Raw genomic sequence first — 23,744 nt, forward strand, 5'->3', positions numbered from 1 at the left:
GAAACAGAATGCCCTATGCTTCCATGTCCAAAGGTCAAAATTTATCTCCTTTTCATGTTTCAGTTTTTCATTTTCTTTGGAGAGCCTTGTTCACCCAGTGCTAACAAAAGCAGCTGTACACTCAGCTTTGAGACTTCAAGATTTCCTACTGAGCATCCTCTTATAAAAGAAAATCTGAACACAGAATCAGGGAAATGCCATGAATACAGATATAAAAGAAGACAAATTTGAAAATGAAGTCATATTGAAGAAATATTTTTAGATAATGTAGAAACTGTTAACAATCACAAGAACATTAGCATAATGCAATCATTCCTTCTTGTTTCTATTAACCAAAAAATAAATAAATAAATAAAACCATAAAAAAAACCCACAAAAAAAAGCTCCCTAAGTTTGCTCAAAACAGAAATGGGATCACTGTTATACAGGATATTAAGCCACCACTTGCAGTGCCAGCAACCATATGAAAATTGCCACTTGGAATGTGGGCAGCTCTGCTTCTGATCCAACCCCCTGCCTATGTACCTGAGAAAGCACTGAAAGAGGATCAAGTGCTTGGGCCCCTGACACCCATGTGGTTGAACCTAGAGGAATCCCTGGCCCTTGGCTTTAGCATGGTTCAGCTGCAGCCATTGAGGCCAGTTGGGAAGTAAGCAAGTACATCTCTCTGTCAGTCTGCCTTGTGAATATATACATTATATATATACATATATATATAATATATATATAATGTATATTATAATGTATATATATACATTATATATATTATATATATTATAATATATATAATTATATATATATATAATTTTATTTTTTTAAAGAGGAGAGTTCTGAAAACACCTGCATTGGATAGCTTGCTATCCTTTGAAATAAAACATGAAGTCTGTAAAGGTCTCAGACAAAAAAGGACACAGTGGCCTGTGTTCTGCAAGTTCATACTGGACATACTGGGCTAGGACAGCCCTGGCTTTTACTAGTGCAGTAAAAGCAGGTTCAACCACATGTTAAATCCATAGGATTCCTGAACATGAAAGAATGAATTCTCCTATCACTTTAGAAGCTTGATGGGAAAACGGGGAAAGTTATAGCAGAACTCTGATCTCTGCATTACACTTAACACTTCCTGCCAAACCACTCTTTTCTGTGGCCTTACAAAAAGAGTCCAGCAGCCTGAGCTCACGTTTGTCTACTAACATTTTAGATATCTGTGCGCATAGAAAATAAAGAGAGGAAAAAAAGGAAAGGCAGTGGAGGAGCAAAATGAAAAATGGTACATAGTACTGAGGTGTTTAAGAAACAGTTTACAATGGAGAATCGAGATGGCGGGATAGGGTAAGGACACATTAAAATGGAGAAACATTTAATCACGATGAGGCAGAGAGGACACATTCTAGGACTTAAGAGAGGACAGAACAGCAGCAAAGGGGTACCTGGAGACTGACAGACACAGGAAAGCAGTGAAAACAATGGTGTGGTGTTGCAGTGACTGATACTCCAGCAGCATTCAGCTAACAGGTAATCTGAACTCCACCAGCAGCCAGAACTCCACCAGCAACCAGGTGGGAAGGGACTTTCACTGGGAGCTTGGGAGCTGAACGCAGACAAAGAACTGTCCGTCCTGCTGGTCCATTTGATTTGATCAGGAGCAGAGACAGAGCAGCAGATCCCAGATGAGCAATGCGAGAACACGGTGGATTTCACAGCCTGGTCAGCCCCCTAGTGCTGAATTGGGCACCATTTTGCATAAGGAAGCAAAGACAAGGGAAAGGACTGAGCATACACTGAGCTGGGAGTGAACTCATTTCTGACTCAGTGAACAGCATCTACGTGGCATTCTACAGGTTCCACCCAAGACAAGTCTGGGGAGTCCTCAGACCTGATGGCCACCAGATCAAGAACTCTACTAGTGCCACATCAGGTGCCATTTTGTACACTGTGGCCAAAGCTTTAAGACTGCAGGGGACAACAGTGAAGTGCGCATGTGCTGAGCTCGCAAGAACTCACTGAGTTCCGTGAACTGCACTGGTCCCGCAGGAAAATAACACCAACTGTGGCATCGTAAAGGTCAAAATAGGTCCGTGTGGCACCCAGACCTAACATCCAACAGGTTCCAGCAACATCAGCACCACCAACAACCTAGCTATACAGGACACCTGTTGTCTCTCTAATCCTGGGACCTACTCCAACCAGAAGTGGGAGAAAGTTTGCAGAGACAACAGTGCAGCCTCAGCACAGTATCACAGGAGGTAGAGAGTGGTGAGCCAGCAGTTGGGGCTATAGAGTTCTTTGTGGAAATCTAACATAAGAACCCAGACCTGGAACTTGCTGGAGGGAGTGGCACAATTGGCTGCAAGCAAAAAGTGTGTACCTACTGCAATAAGTAAAATCGAACTGCAGACCTATGGGTGACACAACTTAGAAACCTGCCCCAAGGAGAAGACTCTGCTAACCAGAAGTACAATGACCAAGAGCAAAAGAAGAGACAAAGGCACAACGAATATTACTGAAAACTCCCCTGCGAAGGAGCAAAACCTTATGCCAACCTCAGAGTTAGCTGAGGAAGACATCGAGAAAATGGGGCACACAGAATTCAGAAAACTCATTTTAAAGCTTCTGATCAATGATGAGAAGCACATACAAGAGTTCAAAGAATTTAAGGAATATTTTACATAAGCAATAGCAGCAATAAAGCAAATCAAGGCTGCTATGTCAAAAATTAAGAACACAGTAGGGCAAATTAAAAGTACAATGGAGAGTCTCCAAAATAGAATGAAGCAAGCAGAAGAAAGAATCTCAGAATTGGAAGATATTTCCTGTCATCAGGGGGAAGCAAACAAAAAGCTGGAAGCAGAGCTGGATCAGGCCAAAAAGTATTCAAGAAGTGAAAGACACTATTAAGAGGCCTAACACAAGAGTTATGGGAGTCCCAGAAGGTACAGAAAGAGAAACTGGTTTTACAAATATACTTAATGAAATAATCAAGGAAAATTGCTCTAATCTAGAGAAAGAATTGGGAAACAACATCCAAGAGGGGCACACAACTCCCAACAGGCCTGATCAAATGCAATCTTCACCAAGACACATGGTCATCAAGCTCTCTTCAATCGAACATAAGGAAAAGATCCTTAATGTGCACATGAAAAAAATCAATTGACATATAAAGGAATGCCAATTAAACTCACAGGAGATCTCTCACAGGAAACTCTACAAGCAAGAAGAAAATGGAGTGACATATTCCAGATTCTAAAAGAAAAAAAATTGTCAGCCCAGGAAAACATATCCAGCAAAGCCTTCTTTTTTCTTTCAAAATGAAATAAAATTCTTCCACAGTCAAGAAAAGTTAAAAGAATTTGCCTCTTCCAAACCTGCCCTACAAATGACACTTCAAGATGTTCTCTTGACAGGGGCCCGGCGCGGTGGCGCAAGTGGTTAAGTCCTCGCCTTGCACGCCCGGGATCCCATATGGGCGCCGGTTCTAATCCCGGCAGCCCCGCTTCCCTTCCAGCTCCCTGCCTGTGGCCTGGGAAAGCAGTTGAGGACGGCCCAAGGCTTTGGGACCCTGCACCCGCGTGGGAGACCCAGAAGAGGCTCCTGGCTTCGGATCGGCATAGTATCGGCCCGTTGCGGCTCACTTGGGGAGTGAATCATCGGATGGAAGATCTTCCTCTCTGTCTCTCCTCTCTGTATATCCGCCTTTCCAATAAAAAATAATAAAAATAAATCTTTAAAAAAAAAAAAAAAAGATGTTCTCTTGACAGAGAAGAGGAATAGCACCCAACAAAACCAAAGGCAAATGGGAAGAACATCCCAGTAAAATGACAACAGAAGACTAAACCAATGAACAACCCATTCCTAAAATGACAGGACCAAAGCACTATCCATACATATTAAACTCTAAATGTAAATTGCTTAAGCTCAATTAAATGTTATAGATTAGTAGACTGGATTAAAAAATAAAGCCCATCTAGTTGTTGTCTAGAAGAGATACACTCCAACAAAAATCAGCGGAAATTATATTGCATGGGTTTTGATGTTTTCTGTTTCACATCTTCAAAACACTTTCTTCTGATTAAATCATTCAATGACTCATAGATCATACAGTAGCATCATTTTCTTCAAGAAAGTTCTGGATTTTCATTTCTTCAGCTACACGTTAGTCATTTAGGAGCATGTTATTTAACTTCATGGTGTTGTTAATTTCTTTTTTCTTCCTGATGTTGATTTTGCTTTGTGGTTTTCACTTAAGGGAAGGTATAGTAGCTGTGAAATGGAGACTAACATATCCAGATGTGAGGATACAATGCAGTATGCATTTCTGCTTCCAGACAAAGATGGACTTACAATGAAACTGTTTACTATATCTTGACAATAGGATGCTGGACTCTCTGTCATTGTCCATGCCTGCAATGCTGGACATATGACTGAGTATGAAGAACTATGTGTTAGTAATGTTATAGAGGAACTAGGCGGGGGGAATTGTGGCTGTGATAAGAGAAATATCAGGAGCCTATGGAAGTGTTTCATAAAATGATAATAATAATAATAATAAAATAGTAAAAAGAAAAAAAAAGAACCAGTTTACAAATGCAGATCTCTAACGCAGGCTGTTAAGATGAACATCAGAAACCACCACCAGGAAGAAGAGCTTACCTTTGAAGGATCAACTCTGCCTGTTGTTCAGAAATGGTCAGACCTAGTGTCTCCAGAGATTGGACAATTTCTGAAGCTTCAATTTTTCCTTTAAGATAATGAAAATGGTGTAAATCTAGAGTTGGAATTGCAAGGATCTTACAAATCATAAATTTCAAACCTCTCCTTGAACAGAAAACTTTGAAATGACTAAAGCAACAGTATGCGTTTAGGTGAACCACACATTTGTCTAAATATATGTGACATGATTACTGTGGAAACAAACGCACTAAGCAAGTATTCACATATTATTTTACTCAACAGTCAAGACTCTCTTGTAGATAATGACACTTGTTTGAAGATGATGAGAGAAGGAGCTCAACCAGCCTAACCAAGTAATGTAATCTAGGCAGAGTAGGCAGTCGTGAGTCCTGCCCAGCTGTTAGGATAATGACCCACATCACAACACCTGGGGTTGATAATGGGCTTTGGTTCTCAGTTCTAGACTTCCTCTCAGGTAGACAGGGAGTCAGTAGGGAATGACTCAAGTTACTGAGTGCTTGTCACCTAGGGAGGAGACATGGATTTAGTTCCTATCTGCCATTGTGGGCATTTGTAAAGGGAACTACTGAATAAGATGTCATTCTCTCTCAAATACTTAAAATAACCACGTAATTGTATTAAGAAATCTAAATTTGTAGAACTGATTCAAACCAAGATATTTATAACTCCAAGATAAATTCAACTAAATTAAAATATATTCATTTTAAAATGTATCTATTCTCACATTTAATAAATGGCTATGTATTTATAATGCATAAAGCAGAAAAATACAAGTAGAAAATGAGAAAATGAAAGTAAGGAACACTTCTTCGAGGAATTTGGTAGTACACACAGAGAGCAGAAACAGAGGGGTGATGAAAGACAGGAAAACATTGGCATTAGAGAAATTATGACATGTTTATAGGCAGGGAAAACAATAAAACCGAAATACAAAAAATAAATGTGGCACTACTGAACTCCCCTTAAGTTAGCTCATGACGGTCCTAACCCTGAGACCATGGAATACAATGAAACACAATGAAGGGAGGGTCTGTGGTCACAGCAGCATCCACAGCGTACTTCTCTAGGAACAGAGAAGACAAGACTTCACCTAAGATAAGGAACTTGAAGAAATAATGGGATTCTGGGCCCGGTGTGATAGCCTAGTGGCTAAATCCTCACCTTGCATGTGCTGCGATCTCCTTTAGGCACCTATTCTTGTCCCAGCTGCTCCATTTCTCATCCAGCTCCCTACTAGTGGCTTGGGAAAGCAATGGAGGACAGCCCAAAGCCTTGCAATCCTGCACCCATGTGGGAGAGCTAGAAGAAGCTCCCTCCTGGATGCTTGCTTCAGATTGGCTCTGCTCTGGCCACTGCAGCTCCTTGGGAGTGAACCAGCAGATGGAACATCTTTTCTTTCTGTATCTTGTTTTCTCTGTATAACTGCCTTTTAGATAAAAAGTAAATATATCTTAAAAAAAAAAAAAAAAGAAATGATGGGATTCTAAGGCACTCCTTCCCAGGAGATGAAAAAAGCAACAAGAGATTCTGGGCAACACAAGGGGAGCCAAAGGCATCATCAGCCTGAAATACCACTCTGAACGTTGCCCCGTGGCTGCTGTCTTCACAAGACACAGTCGGTTCTTGCTATCCACCCTAGTCATCTTTTGCAACACTGTGAACGCTGAATTAGCAAACACTGAACCATTACTTCTATGGGAACCACTGCTCCATAGGCTCCTATGAGCCTCTGACCATGACTTGCTCATCAATTCTTAATGCATAACTTTGTCTTATGTTTCCTTCTGCCTTAATACACCTCACGAAATGTATATTGTTCATTCACTAACCTTGAACTCATGGCAAAGTTCAGTATCTAGCAAAAGGCATGCCATAGCCTTCTTGTATTTAGGAACACTAAACAGCCCTATAGCACAGCACTGGAGTAATACCTTAAGTAAAATTACCAACAGAATGTACATATTTTTTTAATGACACAAAATAGACTACCAAAAGAACAATAGCAAAAGCAAGAAGGCAGAACACCGGGCACTAGGCATGTACTTGCTAAGTAACTCAAATATTTCACTGCTCTGAGCTCAGCCATTAATGACCAGGAAAGTGCAGTGAGTTTACCGCTCTGTGCTCAGCTGTGAATGGCCAGGAAAATACAGTGAGTTTACATTCTGGGGTAAAATGTTAGCAATATGTAGAATCCATGAATAATGAGAATAGCCTATGTGCTTTGTTTTAAATAAGTGTGACAAATAAAAATATGAGCCTATAGAGAGAAATCAAAATATACAAACACTATAAATTAAAGGACATTGATTAATTGATTCCACGTGTATCATTAACATTCCATTTTTAATTGTTTCCACTAGTTCATTTAGAATTCTCTGAAACAGACCATCTATGTGTACACAACTCGTGGAGCAGGATGATATATCTGTAATTATTAGCCACTGGCCCTGGGATATCCCCGTCTCCAGCTACTGCCAGCTCTGAGTACACAATCATATCTCAACAAATGTACTGGAAAGGGTCAAGATTTAGAATAAAAGTTTACAAGGAAGAATGAAAAGTGATTGCAAAAATGGAATTTTACCACACTTGGGGCATATGATTGAAGATTAGAGGTGACAGACTGCTGCCATAGCTCAGCTCCTCCTGGCTGATACGCTGGGGTGATCATTTAAACCATCCAAGGGGCTGGCTTGCTTGTCTGTTTGAAGGAAGTCACTGTGAATTTAACTGAGGTCAATATTTAGTATAAACTAGGAGCCAGAAAACCATAGCCTTACAGCCAAGTAATGCCACTGACCATCTTATTGGATCATAGCTATGTCCCCTTGCCCACATATTGTACATGGCTACTCTGAGCCAACATGTCAAAGAACAGTAGTTGCAATTTAAATAACATAGTCTATAAAGTTAAAATAGTTACTATCTGAACTTCAGGGAGAAAAAAAGTTTGCCAACTACTGACATACTTTCCCTCCTATTTAATTTGGGGGAAGAAAGTCAATGAATAAATGAATCATCCTAAGTACTGGAGGGGTTTGGAACTGTATTCAATTTTTCATAAAGGTCCTCCTAGCCACAGCTGTCTCTGATGATCAACAGGTTTTGTGACTCCTCCTTTTGTTCTGCTACTCTTGCTTTTTGCCTTGAACACTTGGGACTCTAATCTCAATAGAGAAGCTTTAACCCAACCAAAGTTACATCCTTAAATGTTTATATTCTAGCTTTCCCCTGATTTTCAGGATCATAGTGTGTCTTCTCTAAACTGGTTATTTCAAAAGACTATCAAATGTGAGATAATCTGACAGTCTTAATATTTTAAAATATACAATATTCATTCCTATGTACACACATAAAACCTTTACCCAGAGGGAAACAAAACAATGTTTTTAAGAAGTTATTTATTTGAAAGGCAGAATGACAGAGATAGAGACAGGGATATCTTTCATTTACCGGTTCGTAGTACAAATGGACACAATGGCCAGGTCCAAGTCAGACCAAAAGACAAGAACCAGGATCCTGATCTCTCGCATGCGTGAAAGGGCCCAAATACTTGGGCTATCTGCTATTGCTTTCCCAGGTATATCAGCAGTAAGCTGGAATGGAAGCAGAGCAGCTGGACTTAAACCAACACTCTAACACAGAATGCTAGCACTGCAAGCAGTGGCTCAACTTACCACACCACACCACACCACGCCACCCCACAACACAACACTGGCCTCCAGGATGACCATTTTTAACCCAAAGCTTTAAATCAAGTCAGTATAATAATGTCCCACTTTTCTTAAATTTGATGGACAAAGCTATCTATGAGCACCTTCACTAAAAATATGAATTCTAAATTTAAAATCACGTGACACACAACAAACCAAGTGCTAATCCAAGAAATAATTATCACAGCTGGGGATAAACAGAAGAGGGACATACCATCATTGTTTTTGTCCAAACTCTTGAATGCCAGTTTCATCTTTTTCTCATGGTCTTTAAGGTACTTCATAAATTCTTCAAAATCCAGCTTCCCATCTTTGTTGACATCTCCAGTAGTAAAAATTTTCTACAAGAAAAAAATTAGAGATTTTGTTGTTATTATGTACTTACATATTAAATTGCTTGGATATAGATTTTAAACAAATTGATTGTTTTCCTGTAAAACTATAGTACCATTTTTAGTCAACCACATCATTATTCATTATGGTGATGACCTGCAACAGAAAGAATTATACCACAGCAAAAAGACACTCAGCTGTGCGATAAATTTTCAATTAGAGCAATTATGCAGCAATTTCTATATAACATAGTTCTTTTAAGGCTAATGTAATCACACGCTAAATTTCTTGACCTGTACTTTATAAACTCCAAGACAGAAGACAAACATTTGACTTACATTAGGGTTGAAAAAGTAGTTTTCCTTTGATTTCCAAAATAATCATTTCCTTAAAATCATTCTTATTAAAGTCTGTCATGATAAACTTCTATGACTAGAAATTGCTGTTTAGACAAAGAAACAAGTTTTTATAAAATTTACTGTTACATATAACCCTTTCCTACCACCACCTATTACAACACAATCACTTACCCATAGCTTCCATGTTCTGATGGTCTTTTCTGGGTAAATAATGTAATGCTATAGCAGGATGGTATAAGGGTTAGACCCTTAGCTCTAAACTCAAGAAACAATTGTTAACCTACAGATAAATATATATTTAAAGTAATATTCATAGTTTTTAAGAAACCTAAAAATCTATTATCAACCATTAATGTTTATTTCAATTTGAAGAGGTCAGAAAACAAAACAAAACAAAAAAAACACAGCTGAAGGAAAGACATAAAGAGCAAAGGGTGGCCCAGTGCAATGGCTCCATTGGCTAATCCTCCTCTTGCAAGCACAAAGATCCTACATGAGCACCACTTTGTGTCCATCCAGCTCTCTTCTTCTGCCTGGGAAAGCAGCAGAGGACGGCCCAAAACCTTGGGACACTGCACCACTTGGGAGACCCAAAGCAAGCTTCTGGCTCTGGATCACCTCAGTTCCAGCTCTTGCATTTACTTGGGAGAATGAACCAGAAGATCTCCATCTCTCCTTCTCTCTACAAATTCACCTTTCACATAGAAACAAATAAATCTTTTAAAGAAGAGAGCAAAAGGTAATGACAAAGAAAACAACACAGAGAGGATAAACAATGTCCAAAGACGGCCCTTTGAAAAGACCAAAATAAACTGAAAAGCTCCCGAAGCATACAAATAACTGATGTCAGAATATAAAGATAGAAATCACCAGATACTAACAACATTAAAGATATCATGAATAGCTCTAAAACAAAGTATGAAATTGAGATGAAACAGAAAAGTGCCTAGAAAAAGAGAACACATCTAAAAAAATCGTGAAAATAGAAAACCGTAGTAATAGTCCAACAAAAATTAATTGAAACATCTCTATAAAGAAAAATCCAGATCCATGTAGCCTTAAGCCAATGCTTTCCAAAACTCTTAAAAAAAAAAAGAAAAAAGAAAAGAAACTTCCCAAAGTATTGTAAAGATGGTAAAGATTTCCTAGATCCTTGATTCCAAAACCTTACAGCAGCATCACAAATGAAGGAAAACTGACAAAGCAATGTGGCTTATTAAATAGATACTCCCCTAAATAAAGCAATCTAACGCTGCATAAAATAGATAACACACTCCATGTGTATATATACCCACATATAGTATATAAAATGAATGTATTTCTGACAGAAAAAAAATGAGATAGAGGAAGCAGCAGGTTATTAGCTCAGTGATTAAGATGTCTACATCGCATACTTGATGCAGCTGGGTTCAATTCCCTGTTTCAGCTCCTGACTCCAGCATCCAGCTGAAGCCCCTGGGTAGCCATAGAGATGGTTCAGGTAACTGGGTTCCTTCTACGCAGCTGACAGACCTTGACTGCGTTTCCCAGCTCTCAGCTTCAGCCCAAGACCAACTCTAGTTTTGTGAGAATTTGAGGAGCAAACCAGTAAATAGAAGCTTTCTCCCTCTCAAAGAAAGTAAAATCGAAATTTTGTTACCACATTCACAGAATCAAAGTCATACAATCATCTTAATAAGTATTTGTTGAATTCAACATCATCTATTAAAAAAAAGTCCACTAAACTAGGGATACAGAGTTCTTTCTCCAGTCTAATAAAGGGTACTTAACAAAGAATTCTAACCTTTTCTGTGTAGGCTTAATTTGAATAGGATTCTCTAATTTGCAACATGAATAGACTTGATGAAAATATACCAATTACACTGACAGCTTTTAAAGCAAATGCATGTTTATTATGTTTCTGAAAAACAATCACTGCTATTTAATTCTTTTTACATATTAAGAATAATCTTCATCTGGAAATTACTTCCTGAACAACCAAAACATATATTTAGGTTTATATAATCAAAAAACCCAAGGTTCTGGGGCCCAGTTGATGAACAGAAGTTTTATCTAGGAAGTTTATTCCTTAGCCAGTGGAAATTAATTATGAATTACAAGCTAAAGCACATCTAGAATCACATCTTTGAACAGGTTGGCTTTTGGACCCATATTCTTCTTTTGAATTTGTGTGTTCCCTATATGTGGAAATATATGAAAACAAAGCAAGGGACATATGTCAAGTCTGGAATTAAACTAGCAAAGGACTTGGGCACTGTCACTTGTGTTTTGGCTGAGACTCAAAGGCAGGCAGCTCAATTCAGGTTCCAACTGTGGTAAGGAGAAGGGTTGCTGTGTGCTGCAATTGGAAAGCAGCAGCAGGCAGGGAGAAACTTAACTGCAAGTGGTACAGATGGTTCAGATGAATACACTTGACCAAAATACAGGCCGTTTTAGCTTAGCCACTTGGAAGTGGGTAGGTCTGATGCCCAGCTACAGCTCCTAATTCCAGCTCCCTGCCATTGAGGACTGTGGGAGGTTGCAGTGATGGCTCAAATACTTAGTTTGCTCTCACGGGCAACCTTGACTGCATTCCCAGCTGCTTGTTAGCCCCAGTCTAGCCCCTGACATTCACTCTCTCTCTCCCTAAGGGGAAAAAAAGTGTTTAAAGTAGGAAAGCTGCCACTTTTTAACCAAATCATGGCCATATAGGACTGATTATTATAGAAGTCATCACTGGCCTTCTGAGTTGTGGTGAGAGATAGCCATCCACTTCCTGCAACCTGACAGAAACCTGGTTTCCCAGACTGTTGGTTGTGGATAAGGGACAGACTTCCAGGGCAGGTTGTGGTTGAGTTTGTTTCATTTATTTATGTGGATCTGTTTGCATATTCAGTTTATCATCTCTCACAGAAAAAAGCAAAACAAAATAATGTATCATTCAAGGAACTGACTTTCTAGTCCTCACAAGGAAATGAAATCAATACCATGTTACACAATATTTTTTTTCTCTAATCAACTAAATTCTCAACGTAGGTAAGTAAAGTTCCTACTAGGGAAGCTGGAGACATGTGGGAAAAGACCCGTCCCTAGAAATTCCTGGAAATGTGACTGGCTCTAAAGGAGTGGCCACAACAAGGTTCCTTTGACAAACAACCCTCTGGGGATGCCTCCACTTTGGGTTTGATAGGGGAGCCCTCAAAGTCACCCGCAGACAAGCAAAGCCTCTCAGTGGTTCACAACATTGCTCATGGAAAACAACAAGAAATATCTCAGATGATTAAATCTGTTCATGGAAAAATCCAGAATTTCTTATGAAAAGCTAGTGCATCAAATAATAGAAGTCATACTTGGGAATCTAAATCCAAGAGTTGTGGCAAGAAGAGCAAGAAACACTTTTTTTTAAGGAATTAAGGAAAAAATTCAAGTGAACTTCCAGGAGACAATATTTTGACAGAATTGTCTCACAGATGACATCCAATGTGGGCTTCTGCAGTCACAGAGGAACCAAGATGTGGTAGTTGTTCTATCCAATATGTTTAAAATACAACTGGTTGGTGACTGAACATATATCTCAAATGAAGACTCCCAAGGTTTGCACGGCCAATAGGAAGGGTTTTATACTCATCTGGGCTACAAGCAACAAGTGAGCACATTGCAATAGGTAATCCCCAAAAGAAAACAGTTGTAGCCAACATTTTCAGAGCAATCCAAACTAGAAAACTGTTTCTAGGGGGGAAATTTTGAGGAAAAAATGCTTGAGGAAAGTGTTAGCTGTCTTTGGTTCTTAATAAATAGCAAGACTGAACAAATCCCACTCGCTGAAGCCAAGCTGAGAGCCCTGTACATTTTGGCTTCAGTTCTCTCTTCCCAAGGCTTTTCCAGGGCTCCCAGCCCCAAAGGAGACCCACCTGCTCTTCTTCCAGGGACTGAGTGACCCCTAGATCCATCAGACCCTCCTGAAACTCAAGGATGTCCAAGGTCCCATCCTTATCATAATCCAACTGCCAAAAGAGATCTCCGTAGAGTGCATCCATCCGCGACGTCGCTGAGGCGGGGTTATGGTCCCCAGGAGTCCCTTACAGGTGGAAGATACAGGAACGAAAGCGACCTCTGCCCACCTCAATGCAGCAGGAATACCTCAGACAGTAGCCTCCAGGGGACACAAAGAGAGTAACCATAGCAATAAAGGCTCAGGGAGGAGAAGGCACATCCTAACGGCTCCAGAGCCACGGTGCGCGCATGTGCGAGCAGAGGCCGTCTGTGGGCCAATGTTGGGTGTCTGGGGCAAACTCCTCCTATAGTTCCTACTACACTGCAAGGCGGGCAGAGGAGATGCCCTGGGGCATCTCAAACCACTGCTTCCCGTAAACCACCAGAAAGATGTCATCCATCATAGGCCTGTGTAAAATTAGAAATCACTTCTTAAACAAAAAGTAGGTTGGGCAGTGTCGCCTCGGAGGGTGGCGTCCCACTGACCTTTATTAAAGACGTGTTTGGTGGTGCCTGTCTGCGAATCCAAGCTCTGCAGCCTAGGCACGCAAAACTGGGAAGGTGATGATTGAAACCCAATGGCAATGGGATTGCATGGGCCTTTCCTTCTGTGACCTCTCCCTTCCTTGGCCCCACACACACCCTCCATCTCCCACTCCTGGTCTTCAGCCAGTCTCAACGCTAGCTCTACCGCTGTTCTAGCCTTAGATTGTAGCACACTTAGCAGGCTAGGCTCAGAGCAGGCAAGGTCATATTTGCCAGGATCCCAAGGATATGTCCGGAGATTCTCCGCATCAGTACCCCTAGTTTCTTAAGCCGCTCAGAAAAAGCAGGGGACCCTGGTCCTCCCAAGACTTACTCCTCTATCTAGGATGCTGCATCCTGCCTCATTGGAAATGTGGACGTGTGGTAGCACAACAAAAATACCCCCTTTTGAAAACTAACTTTTATTTTCCTAAACGTGAAGAGCTCTCTAAAAAATTGAGACATAAATTGTTCTTAGACTACTATCTAGTAGTGCTGCCTCCTTGTCCAGCAGTCAAGCACCAACCTAAAAAGGCTCCCCCAACATCTCCCTTCTCCAGAGCCCTGGCCATCACCCTCCAAGGGCCCTCTTTCAGGAGGAAGCTATGCCCCGATTGGTCATAAGCCATGGGCTCTGCAACCAACATTTCCTCCAGGGCTGAGGGCAGTGGCACATATCCAGGGTTACTTCACAGAGTCCTTTGGGCCATGGCCCCATCAGGGATGAACTGTCCCACAAGGCAGTCTTTCCCAGTACACTGCAGAGGATGCTGGTGGTGGCAGAATCCCAGAAGATGGACACCCCAAGGGGAAACAGGCATCAAGATGACTAGAGTCTATAGAAGCGAGCAGAAAAGACAGAGTCAGGGACAGGGTGACAAGGAAAATAGACTAAATGTTTTACAGACTTAATGAGAAACAGCAAATGGCAGAGCTGAGTGTCAGATCTAGCAAAAGATGCATATTACCCTGCTCATTATCCACTCATTTTTTTTTTTCCTCACCCACCTAACACACATAGACTTCCAACAGGGAAAGTTTGGAGAATACAGTGAAGATCCCGGTCAGTCTTGTTCACCACTACATGCCCAGTCCATTGAACAATGTCTGGCACTATTCAAAACCATTAATTGAATGAGTTAAATGTCTGTGCTGGGTTACTGAACAGTTCTTACCATTTCAAGTTTACAATTGAGGTTTCTAAGAGTTAAATAATTTACCCAAAGGACACAAGCTTAGGTAGTGGTAAAATCTTTTCATTACTAAGATCTACTTCATTTTTTAAAAAGGCAGAGTGACAGAAAGAAAGGAAAAGACTGAAAGAGAAAGAGATCTTCTATCCACTGGCTCACTCTCCAGATGAATGCTTGGCCAAAGCCAGGAGCCAGGGACTCCAGCAAGATTTCCCACATAGGTTATGCGGGCAAAGCATCTGGGCTATCTTTAGCTACTTTCCAAGGTATATTTACAGGGAGCTGGATCAGAAAGGGAGCAAACAGGTCTTGAATCAGCACTAATATGAGATTTGCTGCCCCACCATGCTGACCTCTGGTAAATACGCTGGATATGATTTCATAGCCCACGGCAATAAGCACTGGGTGCATGCCACCAGTGAACAGGACAACCCTGTAAAGAACTTTCTCAACAAATCCCTCTGGTACTCGCATAAACCCTGTTGGACTCAGATGCCTCAGTGGACTTTACTTGACCCTTAAAGAAATAAAATTTTTGAACTCAAGAGTACTCAAAAGAAATGCAGTGACAACTTACAGAATGGTGTCCTATGGAAGCAAGTGTGTGTTCAATATCATCACTATAATATGAATACAACATAATTCTGACTGAGCTAGGTTAAAATTACAAATTCAAGGGGAGAATCAAGATGGTGGAATAGGGTAAAGACAAGTTTAAGCGGACGAAAAAAAATTTAATCAGGATGAAGCAGAGAGGACACATTCTAGGACTTAAGAGAGGACAGAACAGCAGCAAAGGGAGACTGACAGACACAGGAAAGCAGTGAAAACAATGGTGTGGTGTTGCAGTGACTGATACTCCAGCAGCATTCAGCTAACAGGTAATCTGAACTCCACCAGCAGCCAGAACTCCACCAGCAACCAGGTGGGAAGGGACTTTCACTGCGAGCTTGGGAGCTGAACGCAGACAAAGAACTGTCCGTCCTGCTGGTCCATTTGATTTGATCAGGAGCAGAGACAGAGCAGCAGATCCCAGATGAGCAATGCGAGAACACGGTGGATTTCACAGCCTGGTCAGCCCCCTAGTGCTGAATTGGGCACCATTTTGCATAAGGAAGCAAAGACAAGGGAAAGGACTGAGCATACACTGAGCTGGGAGTGAACTCATTTCTGACTCAGTGAACTGCATCTACATAGCATTCTACAGGTTCCACCCAAGACAAGTCTGGGGAGTCCTCAGACCTGATGGCCACCAGATCAAGAACTCTACTAGTGCCACATCAGGTGCCATTTTGTACTCTGTGGAAAAGCTGCAGGACTGCAGGAGACAACAGTGAAGTGCGCATGTGCTGAGCTCGCAAGAACTCACTGAGTTCCGTGAACTGCACTGGTCCCGCAGGAAAATAACACCAACTGTGGCATCATAAAGGTCAAAATAGGTCCGTGTGGCACCCAGACCTAACATCCAACAGGTTCCAGCAACATCAGCACCACCAACAACCTAGCTATATAGGACACCTGGTATCTCTCTAATCCTGGGACCTGCTCCAACCGGAAGTGGGAGAAAGTTTGCAGAGACAACAGTGCAGCCTCAGCACAGCATCACAGGAGGTAGAGAGTGGTGAGCCAGCAGTTGGGGCTACAGAGTTCTTTGTGGAAATCTAACATAAGAACCCAGACCTGGAACTTGCTGGAGGGAGTGGCACAATTGGCTGCAAGCAAAAAGTGTGTACCTACTGCAATAAGTAAAATCGAACTGCAGACCTATGGGTGACACAACTTAGAAACCTGCCCCAAGGAGAAGACTCTGCTAACCAGAAGTACAATGACCAAGAGCAAAAGAAGAGACAAAGGCACAATGAACATTACTGAAAACTCCCCTGCGAAGGAGCAAAACCTTATGCCAACCTCAGAGTTAGCTGAGGAAGACATCGAGAAAATGGGGCACACAGAATTCAGAAAACTCATTTTAAAGCTTCTGATCAATGATGAGAAGCACATACAAGAGTTCAAAGAATTTAGGGAAGCAATAAAGCAAATTAAGGCTGACAAAGCAGAAATTAAGAACACAGTAGGGTAAATTAAAAGTACAGTGGACAGTCTCCAAAACAGAATGAAGCAAGCAGAAGAAAGAATCTCAGAATTGGAAGATATTTCCTGTCATCAGGGGGAAGCAAACAAAAAGCTGGAAGCAGAGCTGGATCAGGCCAAAAAGTATTCAAGAAGTGAAAGACACTATTAAGAGGCCTAACACAAGAGTTATGGGAGTCCCAGAAGGTACAGAAAGAGAAACTGGTTTTACAAATATATTTAATGAAATAATCAAGGAAAATTGCCCTAATCCTAGAGAAAGAATTGGGAAACAACATCCAAGAGGGGCACACAACTCCCAACGGGCCTGATCAAATGCAATCTTCACCAAGACACATGATCATCAAGCTCTCTTCAATCGAACATAAGGAAAAGATCCTTAAATGTGCACGTGAAAAAAAATCAATTGACATATAAAGGAATGCCAATTAAACTCACAGGAGATCTCTCACAGGAAACTCTCCAGGCAAGAAGAGAATGGAGTGACATATTCCAGATTCTAAAAGAAAAAATTGTCAGCCCAGGAAAACATATCCAGCAAAGCCTTCTCTTTTCTTTGAAAATGAAACAAAATTCTTCCACAGTCAAGAAAAGTTAAAAGAATTTGCCTCTTCCAAACCTGCCCTACAAATGATACTTCAAGATGTTCTCTTGACAGAGAAGAGGAATAGCACCCAACAAAACCAAAGGCAAATGGGAAGAACATTCCAGTAAAATGACAACAGAAGACTAAACCAATGAACAACCCATTCCTAAAATGACAGGACCAAAGCACCATCCATACATATTAAACTCTAAATGTAAATTGCTTAAGCTCAATTAAATGTCATAGATTAGTAGACTGGATTAAAAAACAAAGTCCATCTAGTTGTTGTCTAGAAGAGATACACTTCACCAACAAAAATCAGCAGAAACTATACTGCATGGGTTTTGATGTTTTTTGTTAGTTTCATCTCTTCAAAATACTTTCTTCTGATTAAATCATTCAATGACTCATAGATCATAGAGTAGCATCATTTTCTTCAAGAAAGTTCTGGATTTTCATTTCTTCAGCTACACGTTAGTCATTTAGGAGCATGTTATTTAACTTCATGGTGTTGTTAATTTCTTTTTTCTTCCTGATGTTGATTTTGTTTTGTGGCTTTTCATTTAAGGGAAGGTATAGTAGCTGTGTAATGGAGACTGTCATATCTAGTAACATGTCATTTAACTTCATGGCATTGTAAATTTTTACTTTTTTTCTATTTTTGTTTTTGTATTATGACTTTTCATTTGAGGAGATGTACAGTAGCTGTGAAATGGAGACTAACATATCCAGTTGTGAGGATACAATTCAGTATGTATTTCTGCTTCCAGACCAAGGTGGACTTACAATGAAACTCTTTACTATATCTTGACAATAGGATGCTGGACTCTCTGCCATTGTCCATGCCCGCAATGCTGGACATATGACTGAGTATGAAGAACTAGGTGTAAGTAATGATATAGAGGAACTAGGTGGGGGGAGGGACTTGGTGCTGGGATAAGGGAAATATCAGGAGCCTATGGAACTGTATCATAAAATAATAATAAAATGTAAAAAATAAAAAAATAAAAGACCTAATTTTTTTTTAATTACAAATTCAAGCTGAGGCTCTAGTGGTAATAATTTATCAGGCAGAATGAGAGAAATTGTAATAATTTATCAGGCCAAGAAAAGAAAATAAGGAGATAACATGTAGGACCGTGGCCAACTGAGGGAATGTAGAATGCTGGGGCTTGGGAAGTGGCTGAACAGTTAGGATCTCACCAAGATGGAAAGGATACTTTATGCACTGCTAAGGAATTCTCTCCATTTCCTTGTCTCTTTTAGGAAATTCATTATCATGTCAGGTTTTAAAACAAATCAGTAGCCAAAACACCAGATCCAATTTTCATGTATTTTAGAACACTGCCATAAAAGTAACTGGGACTGCATCACGATTTTATACCATAATCTCTCTGCTGGGTTGCCATGCCCCATATCACACCCCTGTCATTTTCATATCAGGTTTTATATTACAACATCAAAAGCTAAAAAGTTTCTAATAATTGCAACATTAGTGGAATGAATGCTCTATTTGTTCTTAGACGAACTGTCATGGAGGGAAGTCCTGAAAAGAAATCCCATGCAATGTGATAAACATTTGCCAAGCTGCTATTTCTGTGAGTGACTTTATTCCATCTGTAGTTGTCAATACGACAAAGAATGCAAAGACTGCCGGGTCTGAGTTACAAGGGCTTTTTCAGGTGACCCAGTCCAACTGCTCCTGTGGCACTCACTCAGTAGCACTTAACGCCCATAGGGACACAGGATTCTCACATACTCACTATCTACTATACACGAGAGCATATTTTAAAAAGAATATAATTAACAAACTTTCATGCTCAATCATATATGAGCTTGTTAAAAACTGTCCAGGAAGTGCGACTGATATTCCAATTTTATTGTGTCTTTTTTTTTTAACTTGACCAGCAAAGATATATAAAGAGGTAAATGGAGACATTCCATCTACCAGCTCGCTTTGCGAATGAGTACAACATCCAGGGTTGGCTGAGGCCAAAGCTAGGAACCAGTAACTGCATCTGGGTCTTCCACGTGGATGAGAGTAGCCTGAGTATTTGAGTTAACCTCTGCTGCCTTGCAGAGAAAGCATTAGCAAGAAGCTAGACTGGATGCACAAGAGCCAGAACTTAAACCAGGAATGCAGGTATGCTAAGCAGTATCTCTATCACTTTACCAAATACCCATTGTCGTATTTGCATTTTTGGAATAAGAAAAGTAAATCCCAAGTGAGGCTCAAATTGACAAGTATGTGATCAGTTGATACCTGAGCAGGCTACTTTCCTTTTAGCTCTTGTTCATTTTGCCTTAGTCCACTTGGGCTACTATATCAAAATCAAGCCATCTAGCTTACACAGTAGACAGATATTTCTCACAGTTCTAGAGCTGGAAGTCCTGGATGGGGTGCACCCAGCAAGGGTGCACTTCCTGGTCCATACACTACAGACTTCTCTTTGTGTCTTCAAATGGCTGCAAAGTGCATCATCTGGGTCCCTTTTATAAACACAAATCCCAGTCATGAAGGTCTCATCCTCAAGATTTGATAACCTACCAAAGGCTCCACCTCCTGACACCATTACATCAGGGGTGAGCATCTCAGCCAGGGCTAGGAAGGAGCATGAATATTCAGTCCCTAATAGCGATCTCCGCTTCCATGGTCCCATGCCTCCAGCATTCTAAGTCTATCCCAACAAAATTACAGTAAGAGTGTGTATCTGTGAAAAGATGGCAAACAATAAACTTAAAAGTGCCAAGGATTTCCCAGCGTAATAGGTCACAATTGTTAAGCCAGTGGCCATGAACTTAGGTCCAGGAACATCCTCATCTTATCTAAGCTGAGTTCCCTCCTATCTTCCCCTGGTAATTAGAGACACCACTGAGACAATGCCAGACTAGAGAAGGTAAAGAAAAATCACTGTAAAATCCTGTTGGGTGAGATCTCACCCCTTCCATTTTATGCCGTCTTTTCAAATCCACACATGTGCAGGGTGCCAAGGCTTTTGTCCATCCTCCCCTGTTTTCCCAGGCCACAAGCAGGGAGCTGGATAGTAACAGCTAGACAGGAGCTGATTCCTGTATGGGATCCTGGCATTTGCAAGGGGAGGATTACCCAATTGAGCCATGGTGTTGGGCCCCTAAATCCAGATTTCTGAAGAGTGAGAGGGAAGCTACAATGTTTCAGTCTGCAAACCACCAAGAAGCCAAAATAAACACTTAAAGTGTTCAAAATCATAGTGTATATAAAAATGTTTTTACATCCATGCAAATAAGATCTTCCAAAATTCATGACAATCCTATCTTACATAAAACCTCTGCATGAATTTCCAAAAATTTCTTGGACCAAAATAAACTTACCTCCTAATTCCACTTTTCTACAAACTTTTTGAAGTACCTTCAACATGAGATGGAAAAAGCAGCAGCCTGGTGTACTAAAGGGTCAGTGAGCTGACCAAACCATACAGCAGCATAGGCAGTCAAGAGGTTAAGATGCCTGCACCCCATACCTGGATTACACCTGCTCTGGCCCCGACCCCAGCTGCCTGCTCACACAGACCCTCAGAGGCAGTGGTGGCTGAAGTAACTGGGTTGCTGCCACCAACACGGGAGACCTGAATGGAGTTTACATTTACAGCTCCAGGCTTCAGCCTGGCCCAGCCTTGGTCATTATGGGAAACTGAGGCGAGAAGTGATCCAATAGTTGGAAGTGCACTCACTCGCACTCTTTTTTCTATCTCTTTTTCTCCTACCATGCCCTCCACTCCAGTTTATTAAAAAAAAAAATTAGAGATAGCAGTTGTGCAGCAGTAACAGAGCTATTTAGTTGTAGCCCTGAAAAAATAACAGAAAATGAAAATCTTCCCAGTGGGTGGAATCACCTACTTTGCGAGAAAGGTGAAATGGCATGAGGTAGAAACATACACATTACTGAGGAGCAGTGGCCCATGGCCTGGGCAGTTCCCAGTAAGTAAAGCATAGAAGTTGGCCTGTGACCGGTAAGTTAATTGGCCATATAACATACCACACATCCCAGTCCATTTGTCTTGCCAAAACACAACACCAAGACCAGATAATCTATGAAGAACACAAGTTTTTGGGCTCACCGGTCCAGAGAATGGTAAATCCAAGGGCTTGTGCTGCCACCTGCTCAGCATCTGGTGAAGGCTTTACCTGCAATATTATCCCTCAGCGAGTCAAAGTGTGCTAGTGTGGTCTCTTTTCACTTCAAAAAACCACCAATGCCATCACAGATAGTTCACCTTTAGGATCTCACTGAATCCCAGTTACTACCCAAGAGTCATACCTCCAAACACTATTAGCATATGCATTTGGGGTTTGAGTTTACAGCAGAGAACTTCTGGGTGACACATTCAAACCACAGCACCATACCATCCAGAGAGCAGCCAACCTCATGGACTACTGGAATGGCTGCCAAACACACAGCTGGGGATCCCACTGGAAGACAGCAACTACTTTGCAAGACATGGTACCGTGCAAAATGAAAGATGTCACCAGGATTCCAATAGGTGACCCCCACTGAAAAGGTGGAAGTAACAGCATAGTCATTTAATTTAATCTCAGTGACCCACAGAGGGGCTTTCTGCTTCTTGTTTCCACAGCTCTTAGCTGTGCAGTGTCACTTACCAGGGAACTCAGCAAGACTTGCAATCAACAATATGCTGCAGGTGCTACTGGACACTCTGAACTCCTTGCTTCCAGGACCAATATGTAAGAAGAGAAATTATGGTCTTGGAAGATGTGAACTGATCTTGAGCATTTGAAGACAAGGCTGCCCAGAGAAATACTCATGGGAATGGAATGACAGGGATTCAGGTGAACGTCTATTGATTCTTCCCTGCCCAGTAATTACTGTGAATGGGCAGATGTAGCAATGCTGGCCCGGGCAGCTTAGACAGCTCAAGAATGAGTGTCTGCATGAGACCAGAAAGACCTGCAGAGATGATGTAGCTGAGGATGGGCTGACTTTAAAATGGAATGAAACTCATAAATGCAGTTATGACCAACTGAAGCAACACAGATTGCAGTTTGTCCCCCTGAACTCCCTCAGGAAAAGTGGCCAGGAAGCCTGAAGCAGTCTGCAAACCTATGCAAAGAAAGCACTCTGAGTAATGCAATGAGTGATCAAGAGTGGCCAGGGAGTTGTGTGGTTCAGCAACACTTCCAGAAAACCTGCCATGAAAGCAGGGGTGCCACACCTTCGAACTCTGGACCCATCACATCGCCCATGATCAATTCCCACCTTCCTGGGGCTGCTCCAACCAGTGATGAGACACACCCCGGATGCCAGTCAGGGCAGCCCACACAGGACTTCCCCAACAGAGGACATTTCCTGTGTCCCTCTCCATGAACCTGCAGGAAACTTTCTAAGGACGAGGCTTTGGAGTCTTCCTAACTAGTCCTTCTTTCTCGCTTTTGTTTCACAGGGATTCAACTTGCAATGACACCTGAAGACTCTTTGGGCTACAGGTGTTATTGTTGTTACCCCATTACACATGAAAAATAGGACAGGGAGGTAAAGAAATTTGCCCAAATTAATAAAGCAGTACAACCAATATTTTAATTCAGGCAGTCTGAATTTTTCTTTTTTTCCTACAAGCTTCATAGTATATGCAAAAAGATGTTCATCTTTAATCCAGCATTTCCAAATTTTGTTGTAGGAGTATTTCATTTATTATTGGAAAGACACATTTACAGAGAGAAGGAGAGATAGATCTTCTGTCTGCCGGTTCACTCCCCAGAGAGCAGCAATGGCCAGAGCTGAGCCAATCCAAAGCCAGGAGCCAGGAGCTTCTTCCAGAGCTTTCATCTGGGTGCAGGCTCCCAAGGCTTTGGCCATCCTCTACTGCTCTCCCAGGCCACAGGCAGGGAGCTGGACGGGAAGTGGAGCAAATGGGACATGAACCAGTGCCCGGATGGGATTCTGGTGCTTGCAGGAAGATGCACTGATTGAGCCATCACACTGGACACAAACCAGCACTTTTGATGTGAACATCCTGTAACAGAGCACCAGTCCCGGGCCTGGCGCGGTGGCGCAAGTGGTTAAGGTCCTCACCTTGCACGCCCGGGATCCCATATGGGCGCCGGTTCTATCCCAGCAGCCCCAGCAGCCCCGCTTCCCTTCCAGCTCCCTGCCTGTGGCCTGGGAAAGCAGTCCAGGACGGCCCAAAGCTTTGGGACCCTGCACCCGCATGGGAGACCCGGAAGAGGCTCCTGGCTTCGGATCAGCATAGCATCGGCCGTTGTGCTCGCTTGGGGAGTGAAT

At 41.6% G+C, this 23,744-nt stretch overlaps 1 protein-coding gene across 2 annotated transcripts in view; it reads right to left on the minus strand.

Moving 5' to 3' along the window:
* Positions 1-23,744, minus strand: part of SLC25A24 (solute carrier family 25 member 24) — a 54,131-nt gene that overhangs the window by 28,720 nt on the left and 1,667 nt on the right. The window contains exons 1-3 of one of the 2 annotated variants that reach the window (XM_040998340.1): positions 12,991-13,225; positions 8,623-8,749; positions 4,651-4,738 (exon numbers count right to left, since the gene is read on the minus strand). In XM_040998340.1, the coding sequence (XP_040854274.1) occupies positions 4,651-4,738; positions 8,623-8,749; positions 12,991-13,116 (341 nt within the window). In that variant the 5' untranslated portion in view covers positions 13,117-13,225. Of the gene's footprint in view, positions 1-4,650; positions 4,739-8,622; positions 8,750-12,990; positions 13,226-23,744 lie in introns of those variants that run through there. The other variant, XM_040998339.1, reaches the window with a different exon arrangement.

This window comes from Ochotona curzoniae, unplaced genomic scaffold (assembly GCF_017591425.1).
Source record: "Ochotona curzoniae isolate NIBS_2020 unplaced genomic scaffold, NIBS_Ocur_1.0 scaffold_1037, whole genome shotgun sequence".
NCBI classification, from domain to species: Eukaryota; Metazoa; Chordata; class Mammalia; order Lagomorpha; family Ochotonidae; genus Ochotona; species Ochotona curzoniae.